Below are 12,754 nucleotides of genomic sequence, written 5' to 3' on the forward strand. Positions count from 1 at the left end.
GGATCTTGGTTGGGCCTTGAAGTTAGTGGGCCGTGTTGCGTGGCTTTGAGTGAATAAAAATATATTGCCCCCCTAATAGACCTTATTTTTATTTATGGCCCAAACACAAACAATGTTTGGTTTTTTGACAAACGATAGCGTATTAGTGGGTTAAATTGTTAGGAGAGGGGGAGACTGGTGCGGATTGAACCTGCACCAAAGTGCATAAGCATGATTGATTTATGTGTTTGGTATAACTAACCAAACTTTTGTAGGTTGCTTTGGTACATTGATGCGAAAAGGTAAGCAAACTTACATTGTTATAGGTAAACTGATACAATCATACAGAAAAGTGGGGGATTGGGTAAATATATGGAGGCTAGATGGTAAATTTTTTAGCACAATAAATTCTCATTCACTGAATCTCATAGGGTCAACAGCTCTAATGATCCATCAATGGTGAATATCAAGGAATTAGCTTAACAAGGAAATAAAAGTGAAACAAATAAACAATGCATGGCTGATGTTGATGAACATGATGAGTTGTGTTGACTATTCATTTGATGATAGAATAAGCAAATAAAGCCAGAAAGATTGTTTCTCTTGCTGTGTCTTTTCCCTTATCCAAAGCCCTTGTTATATAGTGGCTAGAAGGAGAGAAGAAAAACTAATATGGCCAAAGAACCGACATTCTGTTTAAAAGACAGTTTTCAGTTTTTAGGTAGCATGCGTTTGTGATACAATTTTTATATATTTCAAACATAATCTTTCATATAATTTTTGATTCCACAATTACGCGAGGACATAAATTTATAGTATAGAATAAAAGTTGTTTTTTTGGTGCAGTTGGCCAATCGATCTCACTGAGAAAATTTGAGAGAGCCACCAACTGATGTTAAACTAAAGAAAATTGTTATTAAGCGTCGTTATCCTTTCACCTTCTCTAGAAAGCAGAACTCTCTATACATTGGAGCAGGTAGAACAATTAAGAGGTCATGCTATAGCAAGGATGATGATTGCTCCAAAGGTAATCACAGTTGCTACAACTGCAAGAACAGTTGTCAAAACTGCATATGATTTTTTCTTCTCCGATTTGGGCAGTGCTTTTTGTTGTTCTGTTAGTCACACCCTCGATCCCACTTGTGTCGACCATGACCCAAGAAGCGAACTCCAGAATTTCTCCAGAGAGCTCATTGTTAGAAAGTAACAACTGTGTCAAGGTTCCCATGTAGTCAAAAATTCAGATATCTTACCTGAGAATTTGTTATTTGAGAGATCCAGAATTTCTAATCCACTGAGACTCGAAAGAGTTTCGAGAATAGGTCCTTGAAAAAGATTGCTGCTGAGATTCAAAGCAATCTGTAAAATCGTTGGCATTCTTGGAATGTCACCACTTAAGTGATTTTCTCCAAGTTGGAGTTCCACCAGAGAATCCATGGAGGCAATACTGGCGGGAATGGAACCACTGAGCTTGTTGCCTTGCAAGTTCATGTTAATAAGACTCTGCATGTTTGAAACTGAAGTAGGTATTGAACCATTGAGAGAATTCCTGCTGATATTCAGAATGGACAACTTGGGCAGTAGAGTAATTTGAATTGGAATTCCACCACTCAAATTGTTAAATTTTCCATCTCCAAGTAAGTCAACTTTTGATGTGTTGCATTTGCTGTAGAAGGTACTTTCCCATCAAGCAAATTGCTTCCCAGTCTCAACTTGACCAAGCTCGGAGATTGAATTTCCGGTATCTGTCCCGCCAATCTATTATTCGACAAATCCAGAGTATGCAGATTCAACGAGGACAAGAGGTCCGATGGAATCAACCCACTCAAGCTATTATAACTGAGGTCCAAGTTTTTCAGATGCTTTGCAATGCCATCAGGTATTGAACCATTCAAATTGTTAGAATTTGCTGCAAATCTCCAGAGGCTGGTGATATTGGAAATGCTTTGTGGGATTCTGCCGGATAATCTATTAGCCGAAAGAATCAAAACCTCCAACTTGGCGAGCTCTCTGATTCCATCAGGAACACTCCCGGAGTGATGAATGTTCGTTTGATGATAGAATAAAACAGACTATATTGGGTGAATGATATTATGATTTATTTTATTTAAGTCCCAGAGTGATGAATGTTCGTTTGATGATAGAATGTTCTATCTTTTTATTCGATTAATATTTTCCAGGGCATACAGAGAATGGTGTAACTGTCCATTGAGATCGTTTACAAGTGTCAAATGTCGAGTTATATTGTCCTGTATTCTAAGAGATACATGTTCACTTGTATATTGCTCTAACGACAATGGAGTTTAATCATATATTTACTTGGTAGCAATAGGTTTGATGGAAGTCTTGCTTGTTAAATATATATATGGACTAAAAGTTGTTCTTTTGGTGCAGATTGCCTGTCGATCTCACTGAGAAAATTTGAGAGAGCCACCAACTTGTCCCATAATTTCCTCATGGTTGTGGAAATCATGGGGCACGATCATTGCTCAACTGGTGTTAAACTCAAGAAAATTGTTATTAAGCGTTGTTATCCCTTCACTTTCTCTAGAATGCAGGAGAAGTCTATATATATTGGAGCTGATAGAACAATTAGGAGATCATGCTAAGGAGCAGCTTAAAGAAGTGCCTTCAAACGTTGAGTCTATATATATAAAGAAAATGCAAATGCATACGTCGAAGAATCTTCACATCATAATCTAACTAAAAGAAATCAATAATTTCTTTTTTTGACCAATTTGTATCCAAATAGTGGTATTGCAAGGATGGTGATCGATACAACAACAAAAACAGTAGCCCTAATCGCAAAAAGAATTGTCTCAGTACATGACATTTCTTTCTTCTCCGTTCGGGTTGGAGTGTTTATTGTTGTTCTGTTAATCAAACCCTTGTTCCCACGTGCGTCGACCATGACCCAAGAAGGGAACTCCGGAATTTCTCCAGAGAGCTCATTGTTAGAAAGTGACAACTGCGTCAAGGCTCCTAATGTAGTCAAAAAATCAGGTATCTTACCTGAGAAATTGTTATTTGAGAGATCCAGAATTTCTAGTCCACTGAGCCTCGAAAGAGTTTCCGGAATAGGTCCTTGAAAAAGATTGCTGCTGAGATTCAAAGCAATCTGTAAATTCGCCGGCATTCTTGGAATGTCACCACTTAATTGATTTTCTCCAAGTTGGAGTTCCATCAGAGAATTCATGGAGGCAATACCGACGGGAATGGAACCGCTGAGCTTGTTGCCTTGTAAATTCATGTTAATAAGACTCTGCATGTTTGAAACTGAAGGTGGTATCGAGCCGTTGAGAGAATTCCAGCTGATATTTAGAATGGACAAGTTGGGCAGTTGAGTAATTTGAATTGGAATTCCACCACTCAAATTGTTAAATTGAAGTTTCAAGACTTCAAGACTGCTAAGCTTACCCAAATCCGCTGGTAAAGCCCCAGACAGGTGATTGTGAGCCAAATTCAGCAGCGCCAAATTCCGGCAATCACCCAATTCAGGAGAAATCAATCCAGTCAAGTTATTGTTTTCCAGCTCCAAGTATGTTAGTTTTTTCAGTGTTGCAATCGTCGCGGTAGGTATTACACCATCGAGCGAGTTGCTTCCCAGTCTCAACGTGACCAAGCTCGGAGATACAACTGGCGGTATCTGTCCCTCCAATCTATTATTCGACAAATCCAGCTTCTGCAGATTCGATGATGACAAGAGGTCCGATGGAATCGACCCACTCAAGCTATTATAACTGAGGTCCAAGTTTTTCAGATGCTTTGCAATGCCACCAGGAATTGAACCACTGAAATTGTTAGAATTTGCTGCAAATCTCCACAGGCTGGTGATACTGGAAATGCTTCGTGGGATTCTGCCGAATAATCTATTAGCCGAAAGAATCAATACCTCCAACTTGGCGAGTTCTCCGATTCCATCAGAAACAATCCCGGAAAGCCGATTTTCGCTAAGATCAATCAGAGTCAAATTCTGATATCCCACAATTTAAACAGGGATGGGACCATCAAACATATTCACATAAAGCTCAAGCTCCTCCAAAACCTTGGACTTTCCGAGACGCGTTGGAACAGACCCAGTGAAACGGTTGAAGGTAAGGTTCAAGCTTCTGAGATTGACCAACCCGTCCAACTTGGAGTCAATGTTTCCACTCAAGTTATTTCGAGCAAAGTCCAAAGTCTCCAACCCCGAAAACCCAACAAAATCGGGCAGACGACCCACCAAATTGTTCACACTAAAATTGAGCAGCTTTAACCCACCTAGCTTTCCACAATCTGAGAAAAACCCAGACGAAATTGTGGTTAGACGGTTGTCGGACACATCTAGAATCTGCAGTGACTCAATCCGGCAGACGAGGGGCAGAAAGTCCGAGGAAGATAGAGAATGCCCGGACAGAGAAATCTGGATGACGGCTGAATTAGTCGGGGGATTGCACCGAACTCCCTTCCACAAACATTGGTTTGGTTCTTTGTTGACGTCCCATGGAACAACTCTAGTGGTAGTGTTGAGGTTGTTGGAGAGATGGATCATGGCGGTTTTCTGGTTTGAGGAGAGTTGAGAGAAGACCATGGGAAGAGGATGGTAGCAGAACAAGGACAAGAAAAAATGGAAGTTGAAATACAGGACAAAGAAGGTTGTTTGGCGGCCATACCTGTTCATTTTTGGGATACAAAGGCTATTATGTTACGATGTATGATATGCACTGAATCAAGAATTCTATGGCAGGGATCCGAGGAAAAGATTGATTTCTAGGACTGATTTTCTTCTTTATGAATATGCATGTATGCATGCATGTCAGGGACTAATATTGTTAGAGGGGAGAAGACAGTACAAAAGAAAAATATAAGGGATTTTATATAATGAAAAGTGTGGGAAGAAATTAAATTGTCAGGATTTTGCAAATGGCACTGTATCAGTAACGGAAAGCAATCATGTTTATACATCATGGTGTGGATTCGATTTCCATTGATTATTCTCTCTTAACAACCATCTAACCCATCAATGTAAGCTAGCGCGCCCCTTTCTTTCTCCAAGTCAAGTTTGTTATTGCTACTAAAAATTAAAAAAATATATTGTGGGGGTTTTTTCGTCTATGGAAAATTTGTGGAAAGGAGAAGAAATGTCAAGCGTGAATGAGGAGAGATTCTTAGGGCCGGCATCCAGACCACTAGGAGTGGGCACTTGGAGCCGAAAATCGAAACCAAAACACGAATCGAATCAGACCGCACCAAACGGTTTGGTTTTGGGGTTTTGAAACGGTTGTTGTTTCTAAATCGAACCGCGGCAAAGAAAACAGTTTGGTTTCAGTTTTGGGTTTTCAAAACCGCACCGAAACTGAAACCGCACCATATATTGAATGTTATGTTTTAATTAGTTCAACTACACTCGTCATCCAAATTTGCACCATTATTCGAGTCCATACATGATACATCAGTCTGTCTCTTTCTTTCTCAAAACTCATCTTCATCTCTCTCTCAAAACTCATCTTCATCTCTTCCACAGTCGACATCAGTGCCCTCGATGCTTGCATATTTGCGACCTGGCTGCTTGCATCTTTGCGACATCACTACTTGCATCCCCAGATCCCCTTCATCCGCAACCCTGAACTCTGCAAGTCAAAAGCTCTGCAAAACAGACTTGGCAAATCAATCACTTGCTCTTCTTTCCAGCTAATATGGTAAGAACTTAGAACTTGTATTAGTTAGTTTAGTTAATAATTTGTAATTAAATTAATTTCAGAGTTAGGGTTCGTTTGAATCAAAGATTCAAAAGGGGTACTGGGTTAGGGTTTATAATTAATTTTAGGGATAGGGTTTGTGAATCAAAAGTGGAACTAGATTAGGAACCACCCAAGTACCAATTTAAGTTCTAAATTATTAATTTCATTAGGAACCACCCTCCACTGTTTTCACTTGCTTCTCTTTGGATTTTGTTTTCTTTATTTACTCACATCCTCATACCAGTTCGTAATTTACTATATTGCCTTGGTTTGGTTCAAAATTGTCTTGTTTGGACTCCAAACTTTGGAGTTTGCCAAGTATCGTAATTAAAATTTAGTATATTTTAAATATGCAAGTATTTAAAACACATGATAGAATCTATATAAGTGCATGACCCGTCAATAATTGAAGGAAATAGATGTACTAGGAGCTTAACAATGCTTATCTTGATATATAACTTAAACAAATTGTGCATTATGAAAGATGTATACATATACACTTTTTTTAATGCTTGTGTGTTGTAAATTGGTGCTAATGTTGCATATGGTTAGACAAAAATCTATCTCTGACTTCCTTTGCATATGGTCAGGGAAGCTTAATTTGGTTTTTTTTTTGGTTAGAAAGGCTCATTTTTTAATTTGTTTTCTTTTGCAATATCTGAGCATTTGATCCATTTATGTTGTTTTGCTGCATTTTTTTTACAGTTTTGCTGCTGTTTTTTGCTGCATTGTTGTTGCAGCATGTTCATTAATTAATATATGAAGAAAATAAGACCATCTTATGCGTAAATAAGTGTATATTTTAAATTGTACATTTTTTTCTCAAAAATCGAACTGAAACCGTTTGAAACCGCACCAAAACGAACCAAACGATTTGGTTTCATTTCGGTTTTGGCTTCAAAACCGCACCGAACCTCACCGCAAAAAAAATTCAATTTCAATTGCGATTTTATTCAAAACCGTACCGAACCGCATCGCGTCCACTCCTATGTACCACCTCATAAATCCAGCCTACATAGAAAAAACAACTCATGGCCCACCACTCTTTAATTTGAGACCCACCTCTACCCCACATTTAGACTTTAACCCCCCTCTCACATCAACCCATGGTCACCATCTCCGGGTGCCGGACGGAAGAAGTTTCCGTGAATCAGGGGTTGCGTTGACAGGTGGATCACGTCAGTTGACTTACTACATAAGGACTTGAGCTGAACTGAGACTGGTCTGAGTAATGTTGTCCTCTCATTCCCCATCCCTCGCTGGGCGTGGACCGTGGAAGTGTGGATTGTGGAAAGCTTGACTAAAAGTAGGAGGACCAGCTTTTGAGGAAATGATACGGAAATTCGACTAACCCTAGCAAAACATATGCTGCTTTGAAAAAAATGTAAAAATACGTTAAAGGTAGGACTAAATAATTAGAAGTTGTGACATGAATTTTTTTTTTTTAATTTTTTTTTTAATTTTTTTTTTTTAACATACGATATTATTTATATTAAGAAGATGAGAAATGGGCTAAACCTCATATTGGGTTAACCATAATAATGTGGTTCAAATTTGTATTTGGTGGAAACCGAATTTAAGACCTCTACTTACAAGTGAAGATGAATACTATTAGACCGTATTACTAAATAACAAATTTACGTCTATCTTACACGTAGCGTGAGCTCCGTCCTCTGGCTTTGTATTGGCAGTATTATGTGTTAATAGTATTGAAAATATTTTGTGACTTTACAAGGAAAGAGTACGATGTCTCCTCCTCAATCCAAGAATAAAATTTAAAACCTTCCACCTCGGAGGTTTTTAAGTTTTCTTAGGTCGAACTTGATCTCTTGGAGCCCTACTAAGTGGCGTATTGTATCACCCTCAAGTGCAAAATATGAGTACTGTACCTTTTTTTGGGTCAAACTGAGTATCGTATCTTGGCCCATGCTTGTGCTGAAATTTTACGTCTATCTTATTTGTAATGTGAGCTCCGTCATCTTGCTTTGTATTGACACTATTATGCACAGTGACGAAACCAATATGGGATCATTAGTTGTTTTTTACCCCAACAATATAGGTTCGTTTCTATATTGTATTTGACTTTTATAAACAACTAAGGCAAATTAAATTACAACTTCTTCCTCCTACTTCTTCTATTTTCTTCTATCATATTTGTCTTTCTTTTCTCTCTTCTTGTATGAAATGCTTTAATTGTAAATCATTAGCAGTCTTTAACATTACTTTATAGTATCTTGCATCTACCATCGGCAAGCCTCTACAAATAATAGTAATTGCCGACATATGTTGGCATATGTTGACAGGAATTGACAATTGCCTATTAGGTCCTCGACGTAATTGCCCAAATTTTTTTTTTTTTTTGTTGATATTATGACCCCATTATTTAAAAATCTTGGCTACGTGTTGTGAGAACCTTCGTACCACATATATGGCTACTAATTTGGTATTTTTTGTTCGCACCAAACACAATGAATTAAACTTTTTACGTGAACCGTGAGCGTGTAAACTTTTTACGTGAACCGTGAGCGCGTAAAGATGGACCCTCTCACCAAAGAGCTTCATAAACTTTGTTTTCATCTTTTACTGGCCAAACTTGTCCTTCGGATGTCATTAAGTTATAGATTTTCTTGCATTTTCAGGAGCTGTGAACCGTGAGCACGAAAAGATTATTTGTTCCACAAGTATTATACTTATATGTAAATTAGATTTTCTTATTTTTGAAAGAGTTCTAATCCTTGAGTCACAATGCTCGTGATGTATATATAAAAAGTTTACTTTATGAACGAATTCAACCAATTCAATATTTCTACATTAACCTTTTCAATATGATAGTGTTAGATAAAAATAAATAAATAAATATGTACTGTCGATTTAGTATGGCCAGATTTTAGTTTTCTAAGGGCAAATGTTCATCCCAAATCTTACGTAATACAAGTGAGAGAGAGAACCAACTTGATACTTAGGGGTTTGGTACGAAAGAGAAAAAAAATAAGGTGTTAACATGGATATTTGTGTGACCCGGTCCTACGTTTGTCATGTCATCATTTTGAGGGAAGACTCTTTGATCAGAAACTGGATCACTGTTGGATGAAAGACTCGTTGACTCACACTTCACCACCCTTAGATGACAAACTCTTTAGCGCATGTATTGTAACATATATATATATATATATATATATATTAACATAAATATATATAGTGGTTCACCCATAAACGGGACTATGTCCATTGTAGTCTATAATATAGTGGTCAACCCATCACAAGGGAATATATATTTGCATTAACACAAGGGAAGGAACATTTTTTTTTCTTTTGAGGGAGTGACTGTGGGAGGCGGAGGCAAAGAGAGAAGGCATCTTTTGGTAGGAAAAATAATGAAAAGGACTTAAAAACTTTGAGTTTTAACGATAAGGACAAAATAAAGGGTAAAGTAAATAGTACCATGATTGACTTTTTAAATAAAGGGTAAAGTGAATAGTACCATGATTGACTTTTTAGTGTAAAAATATGATTATTCGTTAAAATGAACAGTACCAGAAGTTTTTCGTTAAAGTTTTCTCCTTTAGCTTTCAATTATAATTATTGTTGTAGAGAAAAAGAAAAGAAAAAAAAAACTTTCAATAAAGAATATACTACAATCTCCAAAACTGAAGATGAGAGTGGGGTCGGAGGAAGGGGAACTTTTGGAATGACCAGGGTCGGTTTGGCTCAATCCTGTTATGATTTTCCTCCTTTGGTCTTACTTACTCCCCCTCTACTTCTTATGGTTTAAAGTTTGGCCTTTGGTCTTACTTACTCCCCCTTTACTTCTTATGGTTTAAAGTTTGGCTTTTTATGTTATATAGTATTTAAGGTTTAGTAGTAATCCTCTTGATTTGAATGATGAACTTGATATTAAATTATTATAGAAGATCCACTCAAAGTCTTCTGCCTTCTTCGCAAATATTAAAAAAGAAAAAAAAAAAAAAAAACCCTAGATTTAGGAGTTCCACAACTGCAATCCCTTCTTCCGACTTGGTGTCGACAACAGCCCTTCATGCCTCTTTCTAGCCTTTCTCCCTCGTCCCCTATGTCCTCCTCCCACTTCTTCATCCCTTATGTTTCTTCACTCCCCTCTTGCCCTTTTTTCCGCCCCCACCTTTCATGCTTCGTCTTCCCTCTCATCTCCTATTTCTTCCGAATGATTGGATTGGAATGGATAACCCTCTAAATTCGATATATCTGAAGATAAAGAAGAATGATTTTTCATTTCCAAGGGATTAGATGAGGGTATTAGATATGAAGAGTGTTGGAGAACAATTTAGAAACAATAAAATAACAGAAATATAGAACCGAAATACTTATACTTTATTATTTAAAAATACTTGCAATACAGAATGCAATAACACAATAATTACAAAAAATTAAAATGATACTAACTTGAATGAATTGAAGGTAGAGGCTAGCACAAATGCTATGTCCTTCGAACAGTATTTCCATCCCACTCGTGTGCTTGTGGTTCTACAACGTCTGCTCGACCAGGATACAACTACCTAATTCTACAACCCGCACTTGATTATAGAACTCTAGCGAATTGCTTTGTGTGTTTACTCTCTGGAAATTTTGTACGGAAGATAAGGAGGAAGAAAAGATGATTCTCACTTGGATACTGTGATTGCAAATATATAGGTTGTTTCACACCCTTTCAAATACCTGTTCAGTGTATTTGAAAGTACACAACTCTTTCTAATAGCTGTGTCTTTTAATCAAAACGTACAACTCTTTCTAATAGATGTGTCTTTTAATCAAAACGTTTTTTTAATTAATAAATTAATTAAAAAACTTAATCCGAAAATTAAAATTAATGAATCTGATTAATTTTAAATTCCAAGGCCCCAAGGCCCTTGTCTTGATTAATTAATATTAATTGTATTTAGGCTATATTATATTCAAGCCTAATCCACACAACCATAAGGCCCAAGCCTTCAATCCATTTCCAAATAGTCCAAGTTCTAATTACTAAGAATAAGGAATAAGCCTATATAAAGGCTAGTAAAAAAATACTGTTGACCAATGTGGGGCAAGAGGGTCTCAAACTCCTATAATACCCCACATTTGAGACGACTCTTTGGTCCTAGAACTACTAAGATACGAGAGTAAACAATAGATGTGACATACATCAGGAGAGGTGTCTTTTGGACTTGAACCTACCTTAGTATATACTTATCGGATTTACTAGATGATGCAGTGAATATAAAATCTTGAACTGTTTATCTCCGCAGTAAACCAAGACAATAAGCAAAACATATGCCACATTTACACATCACAAATTCATACGTTTGTGTTCTTTTTGGTCCTGAACAAATCCTGGATTCATGAGAGTTTTAGAGAATGTAGCCATGTAATTCTCATAAATGCGACCCCACATTTACTCTCATATAGGTGATATTGATTAAGAATAGGCTGCTACTATTCCACTTGATTTACAAGTATCAATATCATTAAACTAATGTATCCTACATCATCAGCAGTCACCACACTTCTTGCATCATAGGAATGGGTATGTAAGTGTGTTTCTTTTTTAATCTAGCCAAACCAGTTTGCCTATTGAACCTAGACCATGGGATCTCCAATCAACTAGGTTAGGTTTCCGTTTGGCAGTTTCATTTTACTCTATTGGCTTTAAACCCATTCCCCTCGATGTATGCTTAACTTGCTCTCTAGACAAACGTTTAGTAAGCGGATCCACAATATTATCTTTTGACTTAACATAGTCAATAGAAATTACACCACTAGAGAGCCATTGCTTTATTGTATTATGCCTTCGTCTAATTTGTCTAGACTTCCCATTGTATACACTATTTTTAGCTCGATATTGTGCAGCTAAACTATCACAGTGTATACATATTGCCGTTACAGGTTTAGGCCATATGGGAACATCCTCCAAAAAATCTCTTAGCCACTCAGCTTCTCCTCCAGCCATATCGAGAGCTATAAATTCCGATTCCATAGTTGATCGGGCTATGCATGTTTGTTAGAAGATTTCCAAGATATTACTGCTCCTCCCAAAGTAAATACATATCCACTTGTGGATTTTGTATCATTACTATCCGATATCCAATTCGCATCAGTAAATCCTTCAAGCACAGGAGGATACCTTGTATAATGCAATCCATAATTCATTGTATGCTTTAAGTATCTCAATACTCGAATTAAAGCTTCCCAATGATCATGCCCAGGATTGCATGTATATCTACTCAGTCTACTCACTGAGTATGCTATATCAGGCCTTGTACAGTTCATAATGTACATAAGACTTCCAATAACTTGTGAGTATTCACGTTGAGATATAGCATCACCTTTATTTTCCTTAAGTTTGCTATTCGCATCAAAAGGAGTAATTGCATCTTTACTTTCCAAATGACCATATTTTCTAAGTGTAGCTTCTATATAATGGGACTGTGTAAGAATATATCCTTCTTGGTTTCTTTTTATTTTTACACCAAGAATCACATCAGCTAATCCAAGATCTTTCATATCGAAACTTGATTGCAATATCTTCTTGTTCTAATTTATTATCTCTTTGTTAGTTCCCATTATAAGCATATCATCTACATATAAACACAACATAGCGCAAGCATTATTTTGAGTTTTTGTGTAGACACACTTATCACACTCGTTTATCTTAAAACCGTGTGTTATCATAATATGGTCAAATTTTTCATGTCATTGCTTTGGAGCTTGTTTAAGCCCATATAGTGATTTCACAAGTTTACAAACTTTGTGTTCTTGACCTTTAACCACAAGCCCCTCAGGTTGTTCCATATATATTTCCTCATCTAAGTCTCCATTTAAGAATGCAGTCTTTACATCCATTTGATGTATTTCCATGTTATGGAGTGCAGCTATAGCAATCAACAGTCTTATTGATGTAATTCTCGTTACAGGCGAGTATGTATCAAAGAAATCCAAACCATGTTTTTGACGGTATCCTTTAGCTACCAAACGAGCCTTATATTTGTCAATTGTACCATCATGTTTTACTTTCTTCTTAAATATCCATTTGTACCCAATTG

At 36.9% G+C, this 12,754-nt stretch overlaps 1 protein-coding gene and 1 pseudogene across 1 annotated transcript; both read right to left on the reverse strand.

Moving 5' to 3' along the window:
- Positions 1-1,194: 1,194 nt before the first annotated feature.
- On the reverse strand, positions 1,195-2,437 carry LOC137725056 (receptor-like protein kinase 7). Its single transcript, XM_068463662.1, has 3 exons — positions 2,379-2,437; positions 1,659-1,989; positions 1,195-1,482 (listed from the first exon to the last, which is right to left on the reverse strand). Exons 1-3 carry the CDS (start codon positions 2,435-2,437, stop codon positions 1,195-1,197), a joined length of 678 nt encoding a protein of 225 aa, XP_068319763.1.
- LOC137727019 (MDIS1-interacting receptor like kinase 1-like) lies at positions 2,320-4,873 on the reverse strand (annotated as a pseudogene).
- Positions 4,874-12,754: the final 7,881 nt, after the last annotated feature.

Source organism: Pyrus communis, chromosome 2, assembly GCF_963583255.1.
Source record: "Pyrus communis chromosome 2, drPyrComm1.1, whole genome shotgun sequence".
In the NCBI taxonomy this organism is placed as follows: domain Eukaryota; kingdom Viridiplantae; phylum Streptophyta; class Magnoliopsida; order Rosales; family Rosaceae; genus Pyrus; species Pyrus communis.